Source organism: Chroicocephalus ridibundus, chromosome 3 (assembly GCF_963924245.1).
Source record: "Chroicocephalus ridibundus chromosome 3, bChrRid1.1, whole genome shotgun sequence".
NCBI classification, from domain to species: domain Eukaryota; kingdom Metazoa; phylum Chordata; class Aves; order Charadriiformes; family Laridae; genus Chroicocephalus; species Chroicocephalus ridibundus.
Window position 1 is genome coordinate 91223639 of NC_086286.1, and position 23302 is coordinate 91246940.

General features: G+C 39.6%; 1 protein-coding gene across 3 annotated transcripts in view; it reads left to right on the forward strand.

The window, feature by feature from the left end:
• Window positions 1–23302, forward strand: part of UBE3D (ubiquitin protein ligase E3D) — an 86981-nt gene that overhangs the window by 29554 nt on the left and 34125 nt on the right. For all 3 annotated transcript variants that reach the window (XR_010070420.1, XM_063330099.1, XM_063330097.1), the window contains exon 9: window positions 20560–20698. Coding sequence is in view for 2 of the 3 variants with exons in the window: in XM_063330099.1 (XP_063186169.1) it covers window positions 20560–20698 (139 nt within the window). In the remaining variant the exon portion in view is untranslated. The remainder of the gene's footprint in view (window positions 1–20559; window positions 20699–23302) is intronic.

Here is a 23302-nt window from a genome sequence, read left to right on the forward strand (position 1 = left end):
GAGTATTAAATTTGGTTTACGTTCTTCCCAGAGTGTATTCATTATCATAATACCTGTTAAGCCTTCAAATTTTTTCTAACTTCACAATGACACTAAATGGATTTTGATGTTAAGGAGTTCTGCATAGTTCCAGAGGCAAGAATACAGAAATCACTGTAGTGCTCCTGTGGGCTCTGATTTTGCTGGTTTTCCTGGAGAAAGCAAAATTGTACAGTGTCTCGTTGAAGGTGGTTCTTCAGGGAAATGGCTGCAGGCACGTGTGTCAACTGGATGTCCGTGTCTCCAATGCTGCAGCTGGGGCTTTTCAGCTGGTGGCGACGGGCAGTGCATAGTATCGGTAGCGGAACTGGTTAGAAGTTGGGTTTTAAACTAAGCACAATTTTTCTTTCCCCTGTAGACATTGATTTTTCTGGACCCTCGAAAACTGTTTTATTTTAGTATGGAAATGTTGTTGAGGTAGTTGCGCTTTCATGTGTACTTCTTTTTCCTTATTGGCTGGCTTCCCAACTGTCCTGTGTCTCCCATGAAGCAGTATGGTTGAGCAATATGGTATCCGTTTTTGTCCAAAGTTGATACTTTGTGATGGAAAAAATTGTATGGCCTACAGAGAACGTTGCAGAAGCATTTCTAAGTATTTTTTGCATTCATTTTTTTTTTTCCAGATTTTAAACTTCCTCCGGAAGTTGTGGAATATGTTTTAATTGGGGGAAAAAAAAAGAATCCAGCATAATTTTGACCAGCTGGAATCAATGCTGGTAACGTGAAGAATCGTGTTCTGAAAAGGGGACATAAAGGGGCTCTAAAAAGAGCCATCAGATGTTTAATGATTTAATGCATTTTGAATCTAATATCATTACCAAATGTGAACTTTATTGGTTGTAGTCATACCTAAAAAAATTGTCTGTCAGTATTCTCTATTTACTATTTTCAGCTGTTTGCATATTATTGCTGCAAACTGCTCTTCAGCTGTTGTATTTTGAACAGAAGTGGCTGCATGTCATTAATATAATTAAGGCCTCTAATTTTTCAAGCATGTCACGATGACTAAGAAACGCAAACACTTGCCTGAGTTGAGGGTTTTATTGAAATGTATATTTTGTTTTTCTGAAACTGATGAAACTCTCCCTGGCTACTGCAAGAAGAAATCAGTTACGGAGAAGCTGGCTTTTGCCCCCTGACATAGCAGGTCTGCAGACACTTTTAGCACCGCTGCAGCTCTCCTGTATGCGTAAGACCATTGAATTTAACACAATTGTCCAGCTGAGTTTCTTGTATCACTAGTTATGTCTGATGCAAGTCTAACTCAGCAAATTGCTTTAAGAACAGAGTGCAGTAGTGGGTACCAGATAACTATAATGTTCATTGATTGCCTTCAGTAGAAACTGGAGAGAACATACAGATGTAGTTGATTATGAAAAAGTTTAGACTGGAGATTGGAAGCCTTCTAATATCAGAGCAGTGAGCTTCCTGCGGAGCCTTCTAGTAGGAATAACGTTGTCAAGAAACAGAACTGCTTTTAAGGTGAAGCATGATAAAATTGCAAAAAGAAATGCTTTGACACAGTGTCTGTTCTTGCAAGGAGATGAGCTTTTTGCCTGGGAGATGCCTTCTAGTTCAGTTTTCCAACTCTGTCACTGACCTGCCAAAAGACTTTCAAGTTCAGCTTCACCATATCTCTTTGCTCTGAGTGATGAGTTCGCATGTGTGTGGAGAGCCACAGTGGTACTATAGTCTTGATTGGGCTGCCGTTCAACAATTTAGTAATTATCAATTGTGGCATTATTTTTTACCTATAGTGTGTTCTGCATCTGAAGTCCATTCTAATTAACTTTATTTGCAAAGGATTTATAGTACTTTATCTGCAGCTGTCTTACTTTCAGCTGTTGCGTCTCCTCTTAGAACGAGGTCATCTACTCAAAGGCTTCTCTTCTCACTGATCTGGTGTCTGTGACTCGGTCTTTCCATGCCTACTTTACTTCCTTTCATCAAAGTTGCATTTTAGTCTGCCTGTAACATCAATTCCTGCATCAGCATTGACTTAACTTGGCTAAACCTAGATTTAATTTTCCATCTAAATCCCCTCTCTCTTCTTTTTTTTTTTTTGTTTTTTCTTCTGCTCTTGCTCATGTCCAGAACTCGGCTACCAGGCTGTATGTCTCCCCTTCCTGTTCCTCGTGCTTCTAAGCTGGGACTAGGTTTCCGTGTGTCTTGATACATAAAATTTTAAGAAAGCTTGTAAAACTAAATTAAAGAGCCAAGACAATCTGCATTCATTGATCTGACTGTGTCAAGGTATGTGTGTGTGCAGTGCACCCCCGCACCGTCTCAGAAGGGTGGGTGATGGCCTGCGTGAATCCTTCAGCTGTGCTTTGTGTCTGCAGCAGGATTCTGGACAGCTGCATAAGTGCTGCAAGGACCTCCATCAACATAAGCATGGGTTATACAGACACTGTTAAATCTCTGCCATAATGGCAGGGGAAAGCTTCCGAACACTTGAAAGCGAAAGCTTGGGAGGAGGACAGGAGAAGCTTTGAGGAGAGGAGACATTAAAACTAGGGACAGTTTTGTAAAGGATGGAGGGGTTATTTCTGGAAGAGTATTTCCATGCACAAAGTAAACCTAATGGTTATGTGGGGACAGGGAAAATGGGCTAGCAGAAAGTTGATCCTTCCAGACTGGCAATTAGCCTGCTATGAGTTTTCAAAGTGTACTGTGGGATGTGGTAAAATCAGGTAGTTCGGTTGTTTGTGACCTATGTCAAAAATGTTGGTGTGCCAGTTTATGGTTTTGAATTAACTTTAAGGTTATTTTTGGGAAAGGAAGCTGTGTTCTTGACTGCTGGGTTTGTTTATTTATTTATTTATGATTTAATTGCTTGTTAAATTTGACTTGTAGCCACACCTGGTGTTTTAATGTCAAGTGTTGTGTCATATCTGCATAGAGTAAATATCTGTACAAATTTTGCCACAATTGTATCAGTGAAGAGGGAAAATGATGGTAAAAATAAACTGTTCCAGGAAAATTTGAGTTTCAGTGGGAAAGGGAATATATGGCATATCTGAAGTTCTAATTTTAGTAATTAGGCTTTTGTTTGGCAATGGTTTGGATGGAATGAGTGGAAATAATAAATTTTGCTGGCAGCGAATTCTCAGGATCAACCAATTCTGTGATTTGTGGTGTTCCTTACTTTGCTGCAGGTTCATATAATTACATCTTGAAATACTGAATTTCCTTCTCTTCTGAAGTCAGTACATCAGTAAAAAATAACTTTAAAGCAGCAAGCTGAGAGCTTTTTGTGAACAGTGATTACAGCTTTTATTTGTACAGCAGGATAACTTCTCCCTTTGGATTCAGGCATAATGTTCTGGAGTGCCTGGTATTTGTGAATACTTCTATATGGAATATCAGCAGCACTGTGGAAGTGATTTAGTTTTACCCAAAGGTTTGAAAATCAGAGGCCAGAAAACATTTTCATCTTTATATTGTTCTGAAAATCCATTTCAACTTCAGAAATGGCCTCCTGCTTGGTATAATGGGTCTTAAAAAGGAAATTAAGGTTTATGGAGCATATGCAAATCTTCATGTGGCACAGCTGGTGGGAATAACCTGCATGAGAACATCCAGGGAAGTGCTTTATGCTGTGGCCAGGGAACCCAGGGCTTTAGCTACAGGGGAAGAGCAGTGCTATGCCATCACTGATCATACAGACCATCAGTTCATTCAACTTCAATTTCATTTGATTTTTTTTTTAATAATTTTTCTTCACTGCTTGCCTGGTTGATTATGCTGAGGAAATAAGTATTACCGTTTGTTGCTAGTCTAGGACTCTGAATGCACACCTGTTTCAATACTGTTAGGACAGGTTATCAAAGACACCATCCCTCTAGTGTTAGATGCTGGTATTCAGGCTGCTGATTGATCTGACGTTGGTGATGAGTAGTGGGAGGTGGGCAGTCAGAGAGACCTGGTGGAGAAGAGTAAATGGCCTCAAGTTGCGCCAGGCGAGCTTTAGATTGGATATTAGGAAAAATTTCTACACCAAAAGGGCTATCAAGCATTGGAACAGGCTGCCCAGGAAGTGGTAGAATCGTCATCCCTGTACTTAAAAGATGGGTAGATGCAGTGCTTAGCGGCATGGTTTACTGATGGTTTTTGTCAGTGTTGCGTTGATGGTTGGACTCAATGATCTGAAAGGTCCCTTCCAACCTAGATGATTCTATGATTCTAAGATACTGGCATCTAACATGGTTACAGATCACATCATTTGCCTAGAAATTTCAACAGACAGCTCTGTCCTAATAAGTGATAGGTCAGCCATGAGCTCTGTGATTATGGGCCATATTTTTCTATATAGTGCCTAATGCCGTGCTCTCTTGGTTTGCGGTTAGAGCCTTTACTGGGGGCTGTGATGTGACCAGTAACAAGGGAAGGGGATACCACGTTGCTTACTGGGTTTGCTGCTTGCCCATGTGGCGTAGCACCTCTCTGCTCCTCTCCCTGCACTGCCTAGATGAGGAACTTAGTCAGATTGTCTCACTTAAGCCAAGTTTGCTTTTCAGTCACGGTCTTAGCTGAGGTTACTGTACCAGCTGTTTGCCCTGCTTCTGCAGCACACACGTCTGAGCCACTTGACAGTGAGGTCCTCAACTGCTGCAGTTTAGAGCATATGGTTGGAGGTAAATTGTTTCCAATTTTGGATTGCTTAAAGACACTGCACTGTGAACTGTGACAGTTTAGGAAATGAGTGATGAGCAGTTCAGATGTCCAGGCAGGGTCAACAGCTGGGACCAGTATCTTCATCAGCTGTCTCATCCCTGCTCATCAATCAGATCACCGAGTACCGAAAAGCGAGTGATGCGATTACCTCCCAGTGTGCTCACAGGCGCAGAACCAACAGGTCACACCAGCTTTACAGCATTTAAGCGTTCTGCATGTCTTCTGTTTTCATCTGTGACTATATATTTTTTTGAAAAAAAATTAATCACTACTTAATAAACCTATGCTGATTTATCATAATTGCATCTATAAATCCATTTTTAATGGCTAGATGCATACATTTCAACAGCCCCTTCCCTAAGGCCACATTAGTCAGCATGAACTCAGACTGATACGTAGACAACATTTTTATTTTTTTTTTTCCCAAACTCATAAGGAAGTGTAAAAATGTTATGATGTTGCTTTAATAAGGCCCACTGGGATTTAGGATTATTTATCTAAGCCCTTATTAAAGACAAAAACTTTTCTGTGTTTAGCCATGCAGAGCAAAGCTGCTTTTCAGTCAGTCCAACGCGCTTTAAAATGAAGAGAATTTGATAAACATAGAACTGAAATCATAGAGAGAAGTATGAAGGATCATTCCTCTGTATCCCTTTACCCCGCAAAGCCAAAGTTCCTATTAACCACTAATATAAAAGGAAAAATGGAGTGACAGCACCTCTGGAAGTTTAAGGCCATTTCCCTATACTAGGAACCAGCAGTGGAAAGCTTTTATCATTGTTGGAAGGAAACTACTTGCGACACTGAAGGAAGAAACCAATATGAAAAAGATCTGCCTCATGCCCTAGCAGGAGGATTAATTCTCCTGTACAATTAATCTGATTTCTTAACCTCATTCTTCAGCACCCAAATCTCTATTCTTTCTCGGTGAGGTAATTTTTGCTCATGTATACCTCTGTTGGGACCTCACTTTACCATCCCCCTACTGCCTTCTCCTGGGAAGCTCTAAAAGGAGAATTAAATGGAATGTATTTCATGAGATACTTTATGTTCAACTCCCTTGTGTTTTCTTTCAGTAATTAGGAAATGAAAGTGTTTCTAAGGGCTTGGAAATGAAAAATCTGATGTAAAATTAGACCATTTAATTAAATTATAAAAATTGAACCTAATATTTTCAGGAAAAATATTTTACAAGAGGCCATAGTGTGGTTGGTAGAAAGTTTTAAGTGATACACTTTCAAAGCAACAGAGTTGCTTTAGACACTTTCACCCCTTTTGTAAATCTGAGCAAACTGTGTATCCAGAAACCTAAACACATCCTTTGTCTCTCAAGAAATTAGCCATTCTTCCTTTTGTGAGAGTTACACATTGATAAATACCTACACTATTTCATTCAGTCTTCCTTTGGGTAAATTTCTGCCACTTTCATTTCCAATGTTTGCTGTTTCTAATTAAGCTGTGCTTCTGACTCCCTTTTACCAAATCTGTAAGAGTGCTCCTCTGCCAGCATTTCAGAGTTCATATGTGATTTCCATTCTGTAGATCATTCAGAGGCACAACTGAAGCATCAGACACAATGCTATTGCAGTCTCATGAAACTGAGTTCACTGCTTCTGGAGGCATGTCCAGATCCTATTGCATAGGGAATTCTGTCCTCAGACTTAAATTCCCACGCGCCATGAGAAAAATCTGTAACACTGCATGTTTGCTGTAGTGCCTTAAGGGTATAAGTTACTCTAGCAAAGGTGAATTCTATGTCACCAGTGTCAGCAGCCTTATTTGGTACAGTGAGTGGGAAAATACACAGCCTCTTCTTTGCAAAGGTCCCCATTCATCAAGGCTTTCTGATAACTAGCTGTGAAAAGCTGTTAGGTGAGGTTTCTCTGGAAGAATTTCCATTCACTGGCAGTCCATAGAGGGCAGCCTGCAGGTAAGTCGGCTGAACAATCCCAAGTAAGCATTGAAGAAAAAAATACAAGCCTGAATGTAGCTGGGGCTGGTATTTACCATTTTTACAAGCAGTGACATTGAATATTGTATGAAAGGATGCAGATGCATAGATATTCTAGATTATTGATTAAGCTACAGGTACTGACCTTTGAGGAGCATGTGCATGTATTTTTACACCGTGTAGACATGAAAGGCGTAAGTAAGTTCTCCCATGCCCCAGATAATAATTAATTTTGTTTCAGTAAGTAATGGGAACATTGTCTTGGGACATCATTGTATTCACCTTGCTTAATATAGAATGATTTAGTCTAGATACAAAATTCTGCTTTTTTGGACGTAGAATTGGTAAAATAATCTTTAAATCTGATGGAGCCCCAACCCATTATCTTTCATGTCTTGAATTGCTTGGGTCTTTTCCTTCAGCATCTGTGAGATTTGAGATTTTGTCAATAATGGGTATTGAAACTGGGCATGCATGACACAATTGCTGCTACTCTGTAGATATTTTAATCAGGCGTACCAATTTGTAAACATCTGGGAGCTGTTTTGGGCAAGTGAGCCAGGTATTTTTGGACTGACTTCAGTAATGTCTCGGTGAGCAAAGGAGGACCTCGAATGGATGAAATGGGAGAACAGGTCAATCACAGTTGAAACTAGGATCTGAAATAACTTAAAATAATTCTTGAATTTGCATTTTTGTTGTCCAGAATTATTATAAGAGGTCAAGAATGGTAAGTATAGTTGTCTTTAAATCTTGGACATCGTATACTAGTTTCTTTTGAAATAAATATACTAATAAAATTCCTTGCTAAGGTGGTGCAGCTTGGTTCACTGCCCCTGTTTCCATTATGAGAATTTCTACTCCTCTTTGAAAGCTGTTGTCTTTATTGTCTCCAGCTTTAATGCTTTTTCTTATGCGTTTGCTGTTTGTATAATTTGCTCATCTGAGAACCGATTGGGTGAACCTAAGTGAATTAAATGCCATTACAAATGAGATGGGTCTTCTCTTTCTTAAGCATTTGACCTTCAACAAGGTAGCAGACCGGCAGACTGCTCGTGAGGTTTTTGGAACCTTTTGTACTGAACCAGTTGGAAAATTTAACTTTTGTATTTGATCTGCCTTGCCACTGTTTTGAATAATGGATGTAGGCTTTTTGATTGCCTTTCACATTTTACATGGTGCAAAATAATTCTCAGATACTGAACATAGCATTTGTACATAGGGAAACTTCCTGTTGAGATAAAGGGCCCTTGTATTTGTGATAGGATACTTGACACCATGTGTTTTATGTTTTGCAATATAACATCTAATGTTTTTTTAAATTAAGGTTATAGTTTCATGAAGAGTTGTAAAGGCACCTCAGGAAAGTAGTGCTATTGACAGCATCTGGGCATTCAAAACTCAAGACATGCCAATATTAATAAATATGTCTTCCTCCTGAGTCTTCCTCCTATATTTTGATTGGAGTTTCCTACCTGTGGTAGAGGAAGGAGGGAGGAAAGAGTCTGTAAAATCATTCCTATATGAGAGTTTGGTGGAAGCGTAACCCAGGAGAGTGCAGAGATGTTTTGTGGGGTTTTTGGGGCTTCTGCTTAGTGTCGTGACGCCTGGAGGTGCTGAGACACGGAGCCTGTTGTCTCATCCTCTGGGTGGGAAGTCAGGCTGTGTACAGGAGACGCTGGTTAATGTGCACACAGGTAGGAGGAGGCCCCCTGCATTTGCAGTGCTTCACTAGAGAGCGAGGGTGAGTAGAAGTAACTGGCAGAGTTGTCCTTTGATAAGATTCTGTAAATTCTTGGGGTTAGTTTATTGAAAAAATACACTGAGGCAAGTATGTTTTATTTCTCTGGGGAAATGAACCGTGTGTGACAGTACTTTCTGTCTGCCTTGGCACTTACCCACACCCTCCTCCTCCTGCCCCTGACTTTTAAACACATTAGACAATTTTAGCGATAAACGGTCTGAATGGTATTTTTCCCACAATTTCTGTAAAACAGGCTGCTATATAGAGGAGAGTGTCCTTGTTGATGTCCCTGATAAGAAAAATCTATAGGTTGAAAACAACAGTTACAAGAAGAGTCTGCTGAGGAAGGCAGCTGGTCCACCAGACATCACTAGTCCCATAAGCAGGGGGAAACGCTTACTTAAAATTACATGAATTTTTCAAGGGTGAGCTATCTGGAATTACTTTGTGTTTACTGTAGGGTAACCATATTGATGTCAGCAGTTACCATCAAAAAGCTTTTACATAGTACTTTGTTTTTCTGCAGCCCTACTGTGCACTTCTGCCCTTCAGGAAATGAGAGTTATTAGAGGAGGCTTATTCCCATTTGCCAGGGCAGTGGCCTTTATTTTTCAACATACCTGAAGTGTTGTAAGGTTAAAAAAAAAAAAATCAAAAAAATGTAACCTCAGAATTTGGGTACTTGGTTGATACATGCTGGTAAGGGAGGCTTTTTAGCTCAGTGGTGCTGCTGCTCACATTTGATATTCCCTGTAAGTAAGGTAGCACCAGTCAGGCTTTTAGCAGTAGGTCAATAGTGTGCTGCTCTGTGTCCTCTGCATCTATCCCAAGCACAGTAGTCTACAGTTGTTGCCATACATCAGGGAAATTACAAGCCATCTGTCTTAATTTAGAGTAAGATGTATCCAGGAAGGAATCCAGAGGTGCTAAAGGTGAAGAAAATTATTTTAAGGAGCAGGCAAAGCTATCCCCTCATTCTAAGCTGTAGGCATATCCAAGAAAACTGCAGTCTAAAGTCATAGAACTGTTGCTAGTCTAGATGGTGATGACCATCAGTAGTGCCATCCTCCACTATGGTGGATTATCAGCAGTGGCTACAGCAATCTGATCTTTATTGTTTTCAGAAAAATTATTTGCATTCTTTCCACCTGGGATGCAGTTAGACATTCAAAAACTTCAGCTTGAAGCCTAAAAACAACCATTAAAGTGAAGAAGCACATTCTAAAGCATTGGCCATGAAGTTTTTACGAGAGTAATTTGCTTCTCCTTTTAGCGGAACCACATTGCTTTGCTGCTGAGAAGTCTGCAATTGCATTGTACTTTGGAGCTGCACCAGCAATTCTGCATAGCGTGGATGTTCGAGAGCAGTCGCAGCAGAGTTCAGGCAATGCCCAGCAAGAGCTAAGCTCCTGTGCTTTTCTTGGTTGTGTAGGAGAACTTCTAAATTAACATGTGAGTTCTGCTCTTGCACCCAGCTAGGCAAAAATGATGTAGGGAATTTTAAAAAGTAGTTTCAAGGAAATACATTGTGAATTTGTTGAGTTCTGTCTGCCGTGTTTTCTTCCTATTATGTCTATATATGAGCATCACAAGCCCAGCAGGAGCCCTTTTCTCCGTGAGCTTGTATTCCTCAGTCAGATCCTCTAAAGCAGAACTTCATTGTAACTGATGAAAGTTTGCTGCAGTTTTCTGCTTTTACAGCTTCAGCTTTTGCCACAAACTCTTGATCTTGCAGATGAATGAATAAAGAGTTTCTCTCCATAGGTAGTTACTATTATGGGTTGGCTCTGTGGGTATAGCTGCTGCTGCTGCTGTACCTTTATGCACTGTGGTTTTGCTGGTGGGACATATCCTGGGAAGTACCTGGGAGGCATGGGATTTTATATCCAAGGTCAGTTCCCGCAAAATTAAAATTCCTTTTTCTCTTCATTCTGTGATCAGCCTGTTTTTGCTAACCTGGTGCTGAAACTAACTAAAGATGATAATGTCTTAGTTATTCTCACTGACCATCTATGCATGGTTTCAGTACTGTCACGAAAAGTTAAGTTTAGTACATTTGCAATTATTTGTGGTCCCACGCATCTAGGTGTCCCATTGAACATAAGTCTGCTTTAGACGTTATTACTTGATTTAGCTTTTCACAAATTCACTTTAGATATTATAAATCTTCAACTTAAAGGTTGTAGAATAGATGAACGCCTGCTAATCCTTCCCTGTGATGTTTAAGCTTTATTTCACTGATTCTCGCAGCTGAAATTCTGTTTTGTCTTCCACAGAGACTGTACAGTTGGTGCTGTTTTGCAGTGGAATGAAAATATTTTATGGGTGATGCGGTTTGCAACTTAAAATTAATGCTTTTGAAATTGCACAGCAGCCAGCTGGAGGAGGAAAGGCAATGTAGAAAAGCAGTTGGTGAACACCCAAAAAATCTTTAGTCTGGAGAAGCATGTTAAGCATTACTTTGAAATTACATGCGCCAAGGCAAAGTTACTCCTGGACAGGATTAAAATCTCAAGATTTATTTTCATGAAAAAAGTTGGATTATGTCAGGATATCTTTCTGTGCTTCAGAGGAATAACCTACTTGTAAACAACCTTGTCTGTTTTGACACAGTATACTAACACAGTTCTTTGATTTTTCTGGTTTTACCTTTTACCACTTTGAGAAAAAAGAGTTGACTTCTGTGGTCTATACACAGGTTTTATTTGTGCTAATAACATTTTTAATAACTGTACCAAACCAATGTAGTTACATTTAAGTTAATACAGGACAGTTGAGTCTAATAAAAATGTTGATTGGTATGAAATAAAGGGAATTTGGCCTGTACTTTACAGGTTGAGTTAGGCAGCTGTTACTTCTCTCTCTGACTTCCCTTAAATAATTTAAAATAATCAAAGCATGTCAAGAAGTAGTAAGATAATTTAAAATATGTAAATAAAATGAATGTAGTTGAGATTCATATGCAGTTGTGCGATTCAAACAAAATCATTTAATCCACTGTCTTAATGTACCTTTTAGCATGAGCTATTGAACCTATGCTACCTATTGGAGTTAGAAATGAGAAAACTGCATGTGGAACATCTGTTTTAAAGCACAAAAGCATTAATTTGACCAAATAGCATAATTTTACTTAAAAGGTCCTTTGAAATAGCACAGGAACATTTGATACTTCTTATGTCAGCCCTTCTGAAAAATATTATGGCAGCGGGCAGATGGCACTCTGGTGAGGTTAAATTTGAATTTTCAATATAAGCCTTTCTTATTAGTATTAAATAACTTGTCCTTTTCAAATGGTGACACATTGAAAGTTCAAGAAGGACTCACATTTTGTAGGATAAGGTATTTTAAACCTGCTGAACTGTTTTTGCAGTGGATTTCTAGGTAACAACTTCTTGACCAGACTCCAGAAGTGCATAGTTTTTCCATTCAAAATGTAAATTACTCACAAAAAAGACAGAAGACTGTTAATAACAGTCATGTGTTTGTGTATAGAACTATTATATCTATTCATATTAATTTATATGAATGCTCATATTTGTATAATAATATGGTTAATTTATTTATAATGAATGTATAATTATATGTACTATATTAAAGCATATGTACATGGTGTAACTTTATTATAAGGTTTATATATCAGTAACTTTCTTTATAAGAATGCTTTACAGGACAGAGTATTTAAGGCTACTTGAAAGTATAGAAGTTCAGTTAAATAAACCTTCATCCCGTCTCTGTAGTGATGCACTGAAAAAAATTAAGGTTTAAAACTTAGAGATGGAGCTTCTGTTGTTGGCCACTCTAGTCTATTGCAATAAATCTAAAAGAGCGCCTCCTCATGGGGGTCCCTGGATCACTGCTCTCTGTCTTCTTACTTCCCTTGATATGTTGCGCTTCTCTTGCTCATTTCCTTGCAAGGACACCAGTGGGTTAAATTTCCCTTCTTTTCTTTGTTCTCTCTTATGACAGATTTAATACCTGTTCGTTTGGGATACCATGCGACTAGTGGGGAAGATTTGCTCAAAAATCACGCTTGACGCTCCCAGCTATTGAGGATGAATAATGAATGGCATTAGAACAAGACCACTGTTATTTGTTTTAAGAGGGAAGGAGTGATTCTGTAAAGAAAGTTGGGTTTTTCTTACAAATGAGTTTGCTGTGGGCTGTGGAAGCACTGCACTTCTTAGTGTGACATATTATTTACATTTTGGCAAGAGTTTAGTAGCTAATGAGCGTGCATTGATTTTTATGTCATTTTTAGATCACTGCAAGCATAATTAAAAGTATAAATAACTTAGCCTCCTGGTATATTAAGTATATAGACACATCATCAACCATAATTTAGAATTGTTTTTAGATTAAATCATTTTTACAAATAGTTAATTTAGCAGGTTTGTCCTTTGGTTCAGTAAAGTCATCTGTCATTTATATCAGAGCTGTTGCTCATGGAAAGGGCAGCTTTAACAACATTCATTGAACTCTGAGAATCAGGGTTGAGCTTCTGTCAGCTTTTATATTCGATTCTTCAGCACGGCCTTGATTCGGCAAAACACTGAAGCCATAGCTAACATAGTAATCTCCTTTAGTTTCCCAGCATTTGGAGCCCTATATGCAGAACTAATTTACTTAGATCATAACTAATCAAGTTAATGCAGTGCCTCGGTAGCAACACTGAGTAGTGCTCTGAATAAGACCTTTTTCATTTTCCAGTTTTGATCTCTGTAGACTGCAATGTATTTCTAGAAGTAGCCTGGTAGATCAGAGGTGGTGATGGTGGTGCTCTGGAAAGGAAGAAGAAGAGAAGGCTCTGGGAGACCTTACTGCAGCCTTTCAATACTTAAAGGGGGCCTACAGGAGAAATGGGGAGGGACTCTTTATCAGGGAGTGTAGTGATAGGATGAGAGGTAACAGTTTTAAACTGAAAGAGGGGAGACTTAGATTAGATATTAGGAAGAAATTCTTTACTGTGAGGGTGGTGAGGCACTGGAACAGGCTTCCCAGAGGAGTTGTGGCTGCCCCATCCCTGGAGGTGTTCAAGGCCAGGCTGGATGGGGCTTTGAGCAGCCTGGTCTGGTGGGAGGTGTCCCTGCCCATGGCAGGGGTTTGGAACTAGATGATCTTTAAGGTCTCTTCCAACTCGAACCATTCTGTGATTCTTTGATTTTGAAGTTAATCTCATGCCCGTTGGAGAGTAATTGCTACTGATAAATGGCCTTGTCACTGATGGAAGAGGCTTCTTTTGAAAGAAATGCAATCTAGGGAAAAGTCTGGTCCAGTTTTTCAAAATCTTGCGCAAATCCTGGTTTTGAAATACAAAGATTTCTCTTGCTTCACTGACATGCTGTGAACATTGTGTTTTTCATGAAGACTTAGGACGCTATGGGTGGGTTCCATGACCTGATGGATGACTGTGTGTGTTTGCTAGTACTTATCTCAAGGAATTATGAAATAAATACATTCCATTATTTTGGTGTCTTAAAGCTTGCTTTTAAGGATACAGTTTTCAAATGTTACTCTGACTTACATAGGCATTTTAGCAATTTATTGGGTTCGATTCCATAATGAGCAGTGGAGAAACACCATTCTCTGATGCATGGAGAATCAAATGTGCTTATCTGAAAACATTGTGATCAATTACTTCTGCTGGAGAAGTAATTGTCTTATCTTTAGTCTTATCTTAGTAGTTGTTTTCAAGTTTTGCTCATCTCTGCTTTCAGAATTAATTGGTTGAATTTCAGATAACATTTGCTGATTTTATTTTTTTTTTTTTAAGAAATCCAGATTTCCCTGGATTTCCCATTATTATCAGCTAAACAGCTTTGAAAATACCACTTCATTTTTTTAAAACATCTTTCACATACTCCTGTAGGAATTTTACTTTCCTAGCTGTATTTCTTTTACTGGTTATGGGAACGTGACAATCATATCATGCTCTAAATTTCTCCTTCGACCAACCTGTTCCTTAGAGAAAGCACTGAAAAGGACAAGGGAGTCTCAGCCTTTCATCTTTATTTCTTACTTGTTTTGAATACTCCATTCTGACAGTTTAGTACATAGTTATCTCATATCAGCATCTAGTGCAGTAGCATTATGAAATGTATGCCAGAAATATATTAAACAGTTTGATTAGCATTCATCATATGCAGTTCTATCTGTCTCAAAATGAAAGTTATATGAAGGTTTTAATTATGTCTTTTAATCTTATGTCTCTTTATTCTGTTTTCTTGAATCAGACTAATGTATATCTTGTAGATGGAACAGAAGGGGTGAGTTTGAGCTGTCACTTCAATCTGCAGAGGCTGCATCTCAAGTTTGGTTAACCCTGGGAAGAGTTCTGACTCTTGCTTTTACTGGGGAGCAGTTCCATTATCACCAATACTTCTTCCTGCTCCAAAACTTAAGAGGTTTTCTTTTCCAGTTGTCCTGAACCCACAAAATTGACTGTACTTTAAGTAAAAGCACCAAGTCTCTCAATTTGGCTCACTCATTAGGGAGTATGGTAGGCTGTGAAGAATGTGTTTATTTTGCTTTTAGTAGTTGCTTTTGCTAGATAGAAATGTCATATTATTGAGTTTACACTAATATTGTCCCAGGTAAACATCACTTGATTATCTGGTGTGTGTGTTGCTGAGTTCCATCAGCAGCTTTTCTCTGTGGAGTAGCTAATGTGGATTTCTCCTCACTACTCAGACACTGGTTTTCAGGAAAACATATAACTTCTACAAACATAATATATTTGAGATCTTTCTGAAGAAAATTTGGTTGAAATAGTCTGGGGAAGGGAGGAATAAATAAAAGAGGGAGATAATGGGAAGGATGTAATGACAGACAGGATGCTTAGAATGATTTGGGTTTTCCTGTTGGTGAGATCACTGGCAGCCAAACTGCATGATGATGATTTACAGAGGTAGATTTAATGTCCTATGAAAAACTTCATTCTGACGTGTCCTTTTCTTAACTTGGAGCATGCTCGTAGTTTGGACTATTTTACTGAGTATGTTTTACTAAATCTTATTGTTTTAAAGCCTGGTTTCTAAAGCTGACTCACATCTCCCTCAAACATTGTCAAGGTCAATATATAGTGGTGAGATTTTACCTGTCATAAAGTCAGTCGGAAGTAGATGCAGTTTTGTCCCTGCAATGACTTAGGGCATCTGTGTAGAATTTATGAATTTTATTTGATACTGAGGATCATAACTTTTTTTTTTTTTTGTCAGACTGGGAAGTCCAGAATCTCAAGGCTTCTTTGCAATGTAGAAAAGTTGAATGTTTGCAGAAGGAAGAACATAAAATAGCATTATTTCTCTTGATAACCTCACCTTCCTCCAGCTAATCTGTTTTACCTCCCCCTTATTCCTTTCAGCCAGTATAGCAAACTGTGCTGTCCTCTCTGGGATTTATGCTGGCTCTTGCCTTTACTCACAAAAGGATCAGGCTTGGCCCAGCCTACCTTCTCTCAAGGGAAGCTTAGAACCAAGAATTCATTGCCAAGTAAAGGTATTAAGGAGTAGGGGAAGGAGCACATGCATGCAAAGTCCTGTCTACATCCAAAGTTACCACCTGCACATCCGAGTCCTACTGGTTTCTTTCCCGTCTTCTTCCTCAGCCCTCCCAAAAACTCCTGCTGACGATTTGCCCTATCTTAATGTCAAATTGAATTGTTCTTTTTTTTAAAGATCAGGAGAGCAAACCACAGTTTTGTTTACATGGCTGAGGAACTCTCAGCCAACTCAGATTGTTGGTATTTGGGATTGGTCTGGGAGGAAGCATTGAGTTGATGGGCTGAGTTGTCCTCCGTGGTGCTCGCTCTCCTGAGGAGCACTGTCACCCAAGCTGCCTTTTCCAGTAAAGAGAAAGCAAACAGTCTCTGCTCTTGAACTAGATGTGAGACAACTCTCCTTATACGGAAAGGTTCTGTGAAACTAAGGTGAAAATACGGATGTTTTTTTACGTTTTGTTTTATGCATAGATGTTTTTCTCCTTCCTTCACAATGAAGATTACGGAAAAATACTGACAAGAGTAATAGGGGTAAAGGAAAAAAGAGACACGATCTAATAAAGCAGTGACTTCCCACAAACACTTGTGTTAAATGCGGCAAAAGGACAAGTCATAAAGAGTAATTCCTAACATGAGTGTTCCTGGAGCAGTAAGTGCTAGGACACACATGGTTTGTTTGTACTAAGGGAAAACACTGGAATTGTTTCAGGAAATACTAATAACCAAGCCATTAATAAACAAGAATTGCAATATAATTAGGCTAAATGTCTTTATGCAAACAGTCTTTCCCGAAAATAAACCAACAGCCACAAAAAACCCCAAAACCCTAGTGCAGTGTCAGGGCTGTAAGAGTTGGACTTTAAAATGAGGAGGCAGCTCCAAAAAATCCTTAGTTCAAAACACAAGAATAGAATCAGGGAACTGAAGTAAATTGTGAAGTTTATTAAAAAAATATTCAATTGCTTAGAGTTCTGAAAAGTTTATTTGCAAAGAGGATGTTGATCTGTGGAAGCACCTCCCCAGACCCAGAACCTTATCTGTAGCTGGAGAGTGTTTGAAGCTTCTTCAACTTCAAACTTCAACACTTCAGACAAAGCAGGCACCTTCAAACACTGGCTTCTAGTGTTTGAAGGTGCCTGCACAGTGCTTTGTTTAGACTTGCTGATTTCTGAAAAATTGAAGGGCCCAGTTTTGCTAGCTTCACCTAAATTCGCCTGTATCACCAGACAAGCTTGTAAAAGATGTCAAACCCATTAAGGGACATATAAAGGTAAGTTTCTAATTATGTGTGGAATTGAAGTTACCAAATAACAATGAACTATAAAACTGGGTTCTGCATTACAATTAAAAAGACTCTTTGGTTGCTGGCTGCTCAGTACTCATCACCTAGAGCTAGATGTTCCTCCTGGAGCATTTACAGAATCTATGGACCAGTCAGGGCTGCCTGTCCTGGGCTTGGCTATTCGCATAGTCTTTTTAAAGAATCCTGCCTCCTTTCAATATAGACAAAGTAATTGGGGCTTAACTGGCATCTTGTGCTTTTCAGTAGTGAAAATATTCCAGGGTGTCCTCTGAACTGCTCACCTTCCTGGCTGAGCAGACAGGGGGTTTTTTGTGGTAGCTTTAAACAGCTTTTCCAGGTCTGTCTGGTGCAGTATAAGTGTCCAATGACACACTATCTGTAATGAAGGCTGTTAATGTGCAGCAGGTTTTGGCCTCTGTTGTTTGGTATGGTCTCAGCCACGTGTGGAGACCTCCTTAAGTGATGCACTGCCATTAGAAGTGCCAGAGAGTGCCTGGCCCAGACTGCCTTCCCCCTTCTCCTTACCATATACAGTTTAGACCTCCTTATGTCAAAGTGAGGGCTGAGAAAAGACATGGTACATTTGGTAATTTAAAAGTGATATAATTCTCTTCGTCTTTTATTGTGAATTTAAAAAAAAAAAAGAGTGAGAGAAAGCACTCCTTTTTTCAGGGAGATGGAAGCCCCTCTTACCTTGTGTGCATTATGGGTCTTGCTTCTCTGTATTGAAGCAGAATTGGATTCTTATATACCCATAGATAAATGAGGAAGGAGGAAAAATGTAAAGATTAGGAAAGAAAAACCCAAACGGTTAAAATCCAAGAGGCCAGTTTCAGGCAAATGGAGATAAGAAAGTGAAAATGCACCTACTTTTTGAAGAAAAAACGGGTAAATTATGTTAAGTAGAATATCTTCTAGAAGAGCTAAGAAGGTGCTAGGAAGAGTTAATAGTGGAAGCAGGGGTAGAAGTGTATATGCAAGCCTATATCTAAGAAGCAGAATTCTATAGAAAATTGGTGGGTTTGGGAGACTTGAGAGAATGAAACCATCCAGAAGGACACAGATATTGTGAAAAGAGAATTTGCCGAACGTTGGGGTGATGCCTACTCTTTTAGGTGCTTAAAAAGAACGCAGCTGTTTCTAGATAGGACATTAAAACAAGCTGATATGTTCATGAGCAGTGGTTCAGTCAGAGTAATGTATTTCCAGAAGAGTTGGAGGAATTTAAAAGTGAAAGCTAATGCTAAATTATTTATTGAAATTGTGAAGTCTTGGACATGGAAGGGTAGGAAGGATTGTCTTCCAAATGTTCTCAGATCTGCTGAGAATAATTGGCATCCATCTTGCGCTAGACTATCAGATACTAACTGCTCAGATGACATTATTAAACTAACTGGATCACTGATCAGTGTGACAGTTTGTGCATTATGGAGGAAACAAGCCTGAAATGTTCTTTTCAGTTAATCTTGTTGAACTAATCTTGTTCTTCAGCATGTGGTAGTGGGAACAGTTTATACAAATGTGCTTTCAGAATGTTGGTTTTATGACTAGTTCTAGAAATCTTAATTCTTTTAACACATCTAAAGCATAAAGCTGTATGAAACGAACTGAGATGGCATTTTTACTTGATGTAGATTGTTAGTAAGGTTCCAATGAGAGCATCATAAACATCAATTTTGAAAATCATGTCTGACCTCCTGTCTTTTCAGAAGTGAAAGGACATTTTTCTTTCTAGAAACAAAATAAGAAGTGGAGACGTTCTATGTAGAATACTCTATATGTAAAAGCACTATATGATGGGAAATTGCCAGTGGCAGATGAAATTTGGTTCAGAAATAATCAGATTTTGAATTAGAAACATGAACAGATTGGTCTAAGGTATGCTACATTTTCCTTTCACATTATGTATCTTGTTGTAAGATTGGTGCACAGATAAGGTACTCTAAACGCACCTTTTATTTCTGGTAAAAGCACCCTTATCTGTGACTTTTCCAGGGAAAAAGCCTTCTATGATGGAATGACTGGATGGATAGTTGAGGGGAGGGCAGTGGATGTTGTCTACCTTGACTTCAGCGAGGTGTTCGACACAGTCTCCCACAGCATCCTCATAGGGAAACTTAGGAAGAGTGGGCTTGATGAATGGGCAGTAAGGTGGATAGAGAACTGGTTGAAAGACAGAGCTCAGAGGGTTGTGATTAGGGGCACAGAGTCTAGTTGGAGGTCAGTGACGAGTGGTGTTCCCCAGGGGTCAGTACTGGGTCCAGTCCTCTTCAATATATTCATCAGTGACCTGGACGAGGGGACAGAGTGCACCCTCGGCAAGTTTGCTGATGACACAAAGCTGGGGGGAGTGGCTGACACAGCAGAAGGCTGTGCCACCATACAGAGAGACCTGCACAGGCTGGAGAGTTGGGCGATGAGAAACCTTACGAAATTCAACAAGGGCAAGTGTAGGGTGCTGCACCTGGGGAGGAATAACCCCGTGCACCAGTACAGGTTGGGGGCTGACCTGCTGGAGAGAAGCTCAGCTGAAAGAGACCTGGGAGTCCTGGGAGACAACAGGATGATCATGAGCCAGCAATGTGCCCTTGTGGCCAAGAAGGCCAATGGCATCCTGGGGTGCATCAAGAAGAGTGTGGCCAGCAGGTCGAGGGAGGTCATCCTCTCCCTTTACTCTGCCTTGGTGAGGCCGCACCTGGAGTACTGTGTCCAGTTCTGGGCTCGCTGGTTCAAGAGGGACAGGGAATTGCTGGAGAGGGTGCAGCAGAGGGCTACCAAGATGATTAGGGGACTGGAACACCTCTCTTATGAAGGAAGGCTGAGGGGCTTAGGTCTTTTTAGCCTGTAAAAAAGACGGCTGAGAGGGGATCTTATCAACACTTATAAATACTGAAATGTTTTGTGTCAGGAGGATGGGGCCAGGCTCTTTTCAGTGGTGCCCGGCAACAGGACAAGAGGTAATGGGCACAAACTTTAGCATAAGAAGTTCCACCTAAACATGAGAAGAAGCTTGAGCGTAGGAAGTTCCACCTAAACACGAGGAGGAACTTCTTTACTTTGAGGGTGGCAGAGCACTGGAACAGGCTGCCCGGAGAGGTGGAGGAGCCTCCAACTCTGGAGACATTCAAAACCTGCCTGGATGCGTTCCTGTGCAACCTGCTCTAGGTGACCCTGCTCTGACAGGGGGGTTGGACTAGGTGACTCCAGAGGTCCCTTCCAACCCTACCATTCTGTGAAAATGTGAAGAGAATCTTTATCACAATACTATGACACAGTCTAATATTTATTTGAAACTTGGAGTTTAGATATATTTTAAGAGAATGAAAACCTTTTTTTTTTAAACTTGATAGCCTCGCTGATGCATGGGAAGATGACATTGGAGTTCATCCTTTAAAGCTTCCATCAGAAACGTGTATGGAATTACTGCTGATACTGGGTTTGAGTACCATCTCTCTGCCACCTTCACTTCGATGCATGAACTCTTTTCAGGTAAGGAGCAGCTGCTATTTCAGTATAAAAATGTTATTTCTAGGAAAAAGAGAGATCCCTGGGGCCCATAAACCCTTTCAGAGTAAAGGTTTATCTTCTGTAGTTGCATGACTCTCCATTATATTAAATACAGCAATGGAGAACTTCTTGTAGAGCTCAGTTTCTTTCAACTGTATTAAATGTAGACCAAGGCAGGAAATGTCATTGGATTTTTAAACAGTGAATCACTATTTAAATTAAATTAGATGTTTAAAGAAATTTCATCAAACCTAGTGTGAAGTAGCTAGAATCATTATATAAAATCTTGTTGGCCTCAAAAAAAAAATGTCATCAGCTAAAAATAAGGTTTTCCAGTGGTGAAAACCTGTAAAATTATGATGAAGCATTCTCAGTTTTGTCTGGTGTTGTTCTGTATGTTGCTGCTGAAGTTTCCAGCAGTCACAGAAGTTTTCCTAAGAAAACATCATTATAAGCCTGTTAAATTGTGATTTGTATTTTTCATGTGTCTGAAGACGTACAATTTTTACAAATGAAATACCCAGACACCTCAGTTCATGATGATATGACATATCAACTCAACCTTTTTATGATGCTTCTGTCTTCCCTTGTAGTTACATAGTCCATCGGTTGTGTATTGAAGCAAATCTAAAGTAACCAGCTGTTAAGCAAGAAGCATACCTGAGTCTGTGTTTGTTTTGACGGCTGTGGAAGAATCATTGTCTTAGTAGGAATGAGTGTCCTAAACAGTTTATAGCACGAAATCTGGTAGCATCTATTTGTCCATACTCCTGGTTTGGAGTTAAGGCACATTTAATTAGTGTTCCTGAGTTATGTTTACTGAAAAATAATTTTATTGTAGAATTTTGGAGCCAGAAAGAACATGGTCATAAACCAAAATCACTTAATTCATTTTAATAGAGTTACACTGATGTGCAACTGCTGAAAACATGTCTAGATGTTAGGAAATAAGTATGCACCTGCATTGTCTGTTACCTTTGCATCTTGTGAACTTGAAAACAGGGGATCTGTGTATGGTGAACTCTCAAGTACGGCAGCAGCCATTGATCATTTCAACATGATGTTTTAATACCCAGGGTCAGAATTGTTATTGGGTTGTACATTCGGAGGCCATAAAATCATTATATAAAAAAAGAATTGCCTGGATGCCAGCAGAGTGAGATCGTAAAAATTGCAAGTTTCAAGGATTGGCCAGTACAAGTTATCCATGCAGTTGACTAGTCTGTGTTTCCTATTAAGAAGTGAACATTTTGGTTGTCTAATCCAGCAGGATGTATTCCTTGTCCATTACATTACCAGTAATCCACGGTAAAGTCTTTTCTGCCTTACCCATGATAGGTTAAATAGGAGTCTCTTCTTGTATGCTGAGGCTGTATGCCCTGTCTTGTTTCTGTGCGTACTCAGTCCCAGGTTGTGCACTTAGGATTTCCTTTGATTTGTATATCTGGGTAGAGATAGAAAGTGATAAATGACTGTCAACTGGTGCAGATATGAAGCGGGAAACTCCAGAAGGGTTTTTACCTCAGAGTACACAAAACACCAGACTCTTCTTTTTCCTTGTCAGACTCTCCACAATTGTGCTTGATTGCTCCTGGGTCATTTTAGCTTCGTGAGGCTGTCTCTGGAAATGAACCATTGCCATAGAGGCCCACCATGCGTGGTCTAGAAGTGAGTCAGGGTAGTGTTATGTCAGCTATGGGACAGGAAGGCCCCACGCATCCCCTGGAGACCCTCTGACTGCAACCTTTCAAGCTTAAATTTTGGTGGAACCGCTGAAAGCAAGCATTGCAGTGCTTTGCTGAACTGCAGTACCGTGGGGGATGGCACCTTCCAGCACTGGCCTGTGTAGATCTTAGTTTGCCCACCTGCGAGCCAAAGTAGGTGATGTGACAATGTCCCATCTTGGTTGAAAACATGATTTCAGGCTGAAGATGCTATATTTTGAGCTGATTCCCAGTGTCTGTGCTCTCACAGCAACAAGAAAGGCAAAACTTCTTAGTTTTCGAAAACCCCAAGTTCTGAAACCAGCTCTGAAAAGATACTGTTACATTTTGCATAGTGGGAGGAAAGGAAAGTGGCTGTTTTGATAAGCTTCTGGCTCTAAATTTCACTCTTCTTGCCAGACAGTCAGTATCACCGAGTGTTTGTCCTGAAGGGCAAACACTGTCCTGGAAAATATTGTTTTATTTATTTTCATCCTTGTGAACTTTGTTTGGATCTCAGTTTGGGAATCCATGAAGCGGGAACAAAGTTTGTCCGAGCTTTTCGCCAATGCTTGACAATGGGCTGTCAGCCTTATACGTTTTTTTCTGTCTTGCTTCTTTGTACTCATGTTCACTTTCTCTACTGCAAATATTAGAATTATGTGTCCTAGTTTTTCTATATTTTTCTTGGAAAAAGTTGGCAAGGTCTGCAAAGAGCTTGAATAATGATATTAAATTGTGCTATTGCCTGAGCATAAGATCTCACTGCATCCAAAATACTGAGGATTGTGAATTAAACAGGGAATAATAAAAGGGTACTAATTGAAAGCTGATATTTCATGTGCCTTCATGGAGCAATGGCAAAATGACAAAAACTAGTTTT